Here is a 7,098-nt window from a genome sequence, read left to right as displayed (position 1 = left end):
GGGTAACGTGTGCATGTCTGCTGGTTTGATACCAGGACCAGGCGGATATCTTTCAGTCGCGCGCCAGTCACCTAACTGTGTTTGGAGGTTTGTGCTCGTCCTTTGTCTCTCTTGCTTTCCTTCTCCAAAGATTATTTCCGTCATTCTTGTCCAGCTCGCTTTCACCTTTGCATTTAATTGTGTTATCAGTGACATTTTATCTGGTGCAACAATATATTTATATTCGGCTCATTTGAAGACGCTGATACAAGATCGCGTTCATTCACTCTCGAGGGACAAATCGCAACTTCTGATTATCTGCGTAATGTCCCCTTGTGACGAGGGGATCCAGGCAGGGCAGCTGTCGGCCTTCTTCGGGATGGACGCTGTACTTCTGCAGCAGGCAGGTCGTGTACAGAAATATCTGCACGTTAGCCAACGACTCCGCAGGACACATTCTTTTACCTGGAGGAATGCGAAAAGGTACCCTGAGACCGGAGAATAAATAACGTAGGGGGGTTGAACGGAGCTCGCTTGAAGTAACACCCTTTGGCTAGGACTACAGGTCTCTGACCACTTTCTAACTGTGAGGAATCAAAATCAGGTAAAAGAATAATGCCATCTTTATACTCTTACTGGTATAAAATAGATAGGCGGACTAGTTGCTAGTGGTGCTACAGTGGCCAGCGATAGGAGCTAGAAGGCACGAGCGTTGATCAGGCAGTACAGAAAACCACAAAAAAATATTGGGTTGTGTGCGTGTTTATACAGCCTAGAACTTGGTCTGCCTGAACGGGCAAGGAGTCTCCTAGCTGTAGATGAGAAATTTAGCCAGCGCAGTATAACCTTTAGACTGGTGTCTTTAACGTGCACCACGCAGTAATGATACACGATCGCACGCCTGTACGATGCTCATCCAGATCGAAACCGGCAAGGGTGCGATTGGAATCATTCAGTCGGTGTACTATACGATGTGTGCGTTGTAGAGGGTGGAGGCATGGGGCGCTAGGGTTGGGTTTACATATTTGAAAACCACCACTGCCGTTCTGACGCTTCGCCCGCTTCGATCGTTGCCCGCTACTTTGCGTGTTCTATACAACCCGATGGCCACTCGGGCATTCCAGCTCATATCGCCGGTAACTGCACATCGATTTTAAATGCAAAATGATGCCAAACACCATAAAAAAAGAAACGTTGCGCCATATACAGGTTGTTGCGTCACTTCCTCTGTATTTGCTTTTGGCGGTGCTTAGTGTTAATAAACGTTCGCTGTTGGTTTTAGGCGGAATCACTGGCGAAATCAACAGCGACTGCTGATAATTTCACGAAGATTACAACGGGGCGGAAAGATTAAAGATCAACATCTTCTGCATGAGCGCTCATCTTGATGTTGATATCTGGTAGAATCACAACATGAGCACAGTATCAGAATCGTGTTCAGGCTATGTCAAAACTTGCGACACCGTTCAACCGAGGTGAGGATGAGCGAATACATAAGCTTTGCGAGCGTTGCGTTTTAGGGCAAAAGCTCTAGAACATCAGTAGTAACAGCTAAGCTTCTTCCAAATCTCCGGTTGTTTTACGGTGATTATTTTTTTATTTTTCCATGGACAATAGTCAACAATGAAATCCAGATGCGCGTTCTTCTTTTTTGGTTCTGTCATATGTTAGCAAATTATGCCACTGCTAATAGGTTATAATTTATTTAATATGCCTCGAATTCCCAATAAATGTGGAATACGTGCGCGATAATTGATAACAAACTAGCCTCCCCCCTCCCCCTTTTTTTTGAGTTGTTACAAATGTGTTTGTCGAAGTGAATGCTGGTGACCAGCTTCGCAACCACAATTGAGCTGCCTGGCTAGTGAGTGGATAAAACTGTTAAACGGCCCCTTTCTGGCTATTCGCGTTTTGTGTTTTAGAACAACCTTTGGAAAGCAAAAACGGTTTACCACCTTAATTGGGGGAATTTTTTTAGTTTTCAGCCAATTCATCAATGACCGCACAAGAGTCCTTAACACATGCCCAGCACATGCATGGCCATATATGGCGTGGGGGCAACCCCACGGTTCCTAATAAAAACACAGATACTGCCAGCATTCCTATCGCGTGGAAAAAAGGTTTGGGTTGACAAAGAACACTACACACAACTACGCCACTTGTCTAAAAGTGTGGCCATTAATGAAATGCATATAACGGTAAACTAGTCGTAATATACCACGTAATGATTTGGTTTGCTTACCGAATGAAAAAGGAAGGTGGTATTCTGGCTTTTTAATAAGTTCAGTGCCATCTGGTGTTAGAAATCTGGTAGGATCAAAGTGATCGGGTCGTTTCCAGAGATCGGGATTGCGTTTCATTCCGTTGGTGTTTGGTAAGACCACGGTGCCTTTAGGAATATTGAACCCGCCAAGGATTATGTCTTCTTTTACTCTGTAAAATAAAGTCAGTGATACAAATATGTTTTTATCGTTTACTTTTTAAGGCCATTTGATAATGCCAATAAAGACAGACATTGGTCTACATCAAAAAGTTATAAAAACTTTTATCTTGTGTTAGGCTAACGTAACACTCTTCGTGCACGTATTGATGGGATTAGGAAAGGTGTACCCTCTGGGTATCCCGAGCGAACTCTCCGTTCTCCATCGCAGTATCTCCCACATGCTGGCCGTGGTGAAGGGCATCTCCAACCGGTCCTTCCAAGCGGGCTGTCTGTTGCGACCAACGGTGCGGTCGATTTCCGCATGGATCCTCGACTGCACCGTGTCAGGGTTCTGGGCACAGACGAGCAGAATCCAATGTGCCGCATAAGGCGGTGTAGACACGCCACCCGTAAAGAAATCCAAGGCACAGCCTAGTAGATGGCGCTCTAGGGGGGGGGGGGGGTGAAAGCAAAGCTTTTTGTATTTGTATTTAACTATTCCTCTCTGCAAATGTAATCTACGAAAAAAACGACATAAAAAAACCATGCGTGCCGGCGCAAAAAAACAAAACAAACGCGTATTGAAAAGTTTAGTGAAGAAAGGTAAAAAACACAGGCGAGCTGATGAATGGTATCATTAATAAACCTGAGACGAAGAAAAAATAAAAAAAACGGACAGTACAACGAAGTCTCTAACACAGCTTGAAAATTTATTGAACAACCATCGTCTTATATACACGTCACCAACCTCCAAAACAGTTCAAAAGACCTCCTCGCCCACTTTACACAGTACCCTCACCCTCAACATAAACCGAACAACGCACACAAAGCAAACACGCCCAAAACACAAAGGGACGCCGGAACTGGTTGTTTTTTGATAGGGGAACAAAAGAATTTATAAGTGATGTTTGGTTCGGTCTGACCTTGTCAAGTGCGGAAGTTCCTGCTTTCCCTTTTCGAGTTAGCGTCCCTTTGTGTTTTGGGCGTGTTTGCTTTGTGTGCGTTGTTCGGTTTATGTTGAGGGTGAGGGTACTGTGTAAAGTGGGCGAGGAGGTCTTTTGAACTGTTTTGGAGGTCGGTGACGTGTATATAAGACGATGGTTGTTAAATAAATTTTCAAGCTGTGTTAGAGACTTCGTTGTACTGTCCGTTTTTTTTTATTTTTCCTTCGTCTCAGGTTTATTATGAATGCTTATTGAAAAAGATACTCAGTATCAAATGATGCTAATGATAGGTCTACGTTAAAAAAAAATTAGCTATTTAAAAATATAGATAGTACGGAATTCATAAATTCTTTGCCAAACTCAATCCGAATGCGCAGTTATTTTGTTATAAACGTAACTGAAATTAATTCGGAGTACAAATGATTAACATACCCCAAGATCTGTGCAGCACTTGGCTTGTGTTCTTTGCGCTAAGAACACTATTCATATTACTAAGGATTTGTTTTGTTAGTTTTATAAAACACAGTTAATCTCTATTTCATATAGCATGCAAATCAGTTTTGTCCCTCATTATACGTTCATATACTTGGAAAGGCATTGAAAACCACACCTAGGTTTACTGTGACCGCACACTTACTTGAATTTCGTAATTACTCGCTTGCACCATCCTTGAAATGAATAATTACGCTTGAATCGGAATGTGCGAGGCGCGCTTACCCCGAAAGTGTGTATTGGAGTCGTTTTTGTGCTCCTTAATTTGCTTCAGATAACCGTCAATAAAGTTGCGAGTCGTGCCCTCTTCCAAGGTATCCTGGTTCTCTTTCACCCGTTCACTGAAAAAAAAAAAAAACAGCAACACCATTAACCATAGATGACCAATACACGAATTAAAACTTTGGCCGTCAAAGATTAAAATTTCCAACATGCCTTTTATGTCACGAATGCTTAGCAGCAATACATGCTTTATTGACAGACCGTTTCGTAGTCTTCCTTAGTTACAGTCTTGGCTAAGTTACTTTTAAAAAGTAACTCGTTACAGTTACAGTTAATTTCAGAAAAAAGTAGCGAAAAAGTAACACACAGAAAAAGTTAGGAAAAACTATTGTCTGAAAGAAAGAAAATATAGACACGAATCAGTCAGATTGTCACCATAGCGGTAAATTCGAACTTTGTAGTTTAGCTGGAAAATTAGTTAACATTATAAAAATAATAAAGTCCAAAATTCAACTAAACGTTGTTTCTCTGATTTTAACACGAAGACTTGTTGTCGGAGTACTCCTTGTTGCAAAGTTTGCATATTGCGGTCAAATTGTTAGCGACCCACTTCACTACAACAAAATACTCTCTGTGCGCCGTTCACGCTAGTTTTTTGTTCTCATCAATATCCCTATCCTTGGTAGCACCAGCACATTGCTTGTTCGTTGACGGTTGCGCCGGGTTCATGGAGTCCTTGGACATAGTTCAGTACGTACACGGCAAGCCAGAAACAAACCCCGCGCAAACAACAGTAAATTTTGCCTCCACTGTTTACACCACGCCGGAGTAGGGGCGCAAATCAAGATAGGAAGCAAACGAAGTGCCCTCCGCGTGTATTGTTGTTTCACGTTGGATTTACACGATTAAAAAGCGTGCGCAGAAAAAAAAAAAAAAAAAAACGCAACAGAGATAGTGCTTCTAGATACTAAGATGTAAGTGTTCAGTCACAAAGTAGAAGCACGTGCGTAAAGATAACTAGATTCTTCTTTTCTTATTTTTTTCCATCAAATCTACACGTGGCTATATTCGGGTCGTTACTCGCGAGAAAGAACGTATTCGCAAGTTTGTGCAAGGCCAACTGGACATTTGAAATGTCAGAACAGACAACCTGGAAAGTGCAAGGAATATCTAGATTATACTCGTTCAATGATATATTATTCATAAGGAACTGAAAAGTAACAACAAGTGTAACGTCGTTACTTTCATCGTTACCTCAGAAAAAGTAACAAAACTACAGTTACAAGTTACATTCTTAAAAAGTAACTCGTTACAGTTACAAGTTACCAAAATGTAACGAAATTAGAGTAACGCGTTACTGGCAGCGCGTTACTACCCAAGACTGCTTAGTTATCAGCTATTTCTGAAGTGTTCAACAGAAATAAAATTGGAAATGAAAATACATGGTTGTTTTTACTACTCGATAGGCAGTTTTTATGATTTGTTACACAACTTGAATACAAAGCCTGACGTAGGTAAAATACTGGAGGTTCATTCGCCAACCGACAAATTGCAGTTTTCAGTTTCGTCGGAGTTGAACCGGAAACGGGAGAGAGTTTAAACATTTTGAACGTCAGGCACACGCGACAGAATGCCACCGATGAACACAATGCTACCACCCGTGGAATATGGACCAAAAATCTGTTTTTCGATAAGTTTCCTAGTTTTTTTTTTAACAAAATAAAAACAGATTGCAATATTTGCCCCCCGCGGCCTCTCTCAACTTTCACATCGTCTTTCCGGGAATGTGGTTGTCACGTGGTTGTGACGTTTAATGGGGAGGTAGGTCTCCGGCTTCGCAGACGGCTTTGGCATCTGTCAGAATGTTTAGACACGCAATGACAAAACGTAAAAAAAAAAAAAAAAAAAAAAAAAAAAACATAAAAAAAATTATGCAGCTCGTGGCCTCAGCGTCTCATTAAACATTTCTTTGAAATGCAATATTTTATTCATTTCTTTTATAGCTTCTGTGGGTCCGTATGTTTCACTTTACGTGATAGCGAAGCAGAAGTTACATGCAAAAGCACGTTCTTCTGAACGATGCTCGCACTGCACGAGCGCGCGTGCTATACTTCGTCTTACCTTAGCATGGACCAGAGCCTTTTATACTGGCATGGACTAACTGCGAAGGCTGTGCAAGCGCGAGCGGCCAGCCTTGACTGCCTTGACTGGAGCACTCTCTGCAGGAGCGCCCGTGCAGCCGCCGAGGCTACATCCGAAGCAACAAATAGCTCGCGCTTTCAGCATGCGCGGCTAACAATAGTCCATGCTAAGGTGAGGCGAGGTATTGGCGACGTGAGCGATCGAAAGTGTCGCTGTGGTCGGCCTGCCACGATTAGCCGAATGCTGACAATGACGTCAGCAAAGGATGTCTCATCGACGGAAATAAGAGGAATGTAAGAACTTCAAATTCGACAGTGTTGGCAGTGTTGCTTTGAGAGCGCTATGATTTCAGGCTACCATCATGCCCATTACAAACACCATCGAACTTGTTGTTCACAAGGTAATGACGTCACGAAAGGTAACCGGACAAGGGCGCCACTGAAACATCTCGCCGCTAATAGGCAGGGACGCTGAAAGCTCGGAGCTCGCTCTTGTAGCGTCAGCTACGGTGGCATTTTGAACGAAACGGAGTATAAAAAACTGTAGTTGGGGAAGCATAATGACGCACGTTCGAAACGCGAGCAGAATATTTTATTTTGAGAGAACTGTGCGCGTCTGCCTTTCGTATATTTTCTGTTTTTATTCTTTTTCCGTGTGAACTGTATTCCATCCAACGCGCTCTGCTACGTGTACCTGAAGCTATGCTTCGTTTCGCCTTAGGTCCGCGCGCGGCCGTTCATATGAGCCGAAGGGCCGATCAAACAGCGAAAGAGGCAAAACGTCATGCCGTGCTTTCTGTTGTTGTTGGAACCAGCCGGTATTCGCCGTCTGTCTGTGCACTGTATGCTCCTCCGCGGGCCAGTCAAGCGCAAACAGCACGCCATGACGTTGCGCTTT

At 43.0% G+C, this 7,098-nt stretch overlaps 1 protein-coding gene across 1 annotated transcript; it reads right to left on the bottom strand.

Moving 5' to 3' along the window:
- Positions 1–262: 262 nt before the first annotated feature.
- Positions 263–4,207, bottom strand: LOC8043083 (cytochrome P450 2U1). Its single transcript, XM_040210604.3, has 4 exons — positions 4,063–4,207; positions 2,590–2,848; positions 2,222–2,412; positions 263–444 (listed from the first exon to the last, which is right to left on the bottom strand). Exons 1-4 carry the CDS (start codon positions 4,205–4,207, stop codon positions 263–265), a joined length of 777 nt encoding a protein of 258 aa, XP_040066538.3.
- Between the last annotated feature and the right edge of the window lie 2,891 nt (positions 4,208–7,098).

This window comes from Ixodes scapularis, unplaced genomic scaffold (genome assembly GCF_016920785.2).
Source record: "Ixodes scapularis isolate PalLabHiFi unplaced genomic scaffold, ASM1692078v2 PGA_scaffold1__304_contigs__length_218370807, whole genome shotgun sequence".
NCBI lineage: Eukaryota > Metazoa > Arthropoda > Arachnida > Ixodida > Ixodidae > Ixodes > Ixodes scapularis.
Note: the sequence above shows the minus strand (reverse complement) of the source record. Positions and strands in the feature narration are given on the sequence as shown.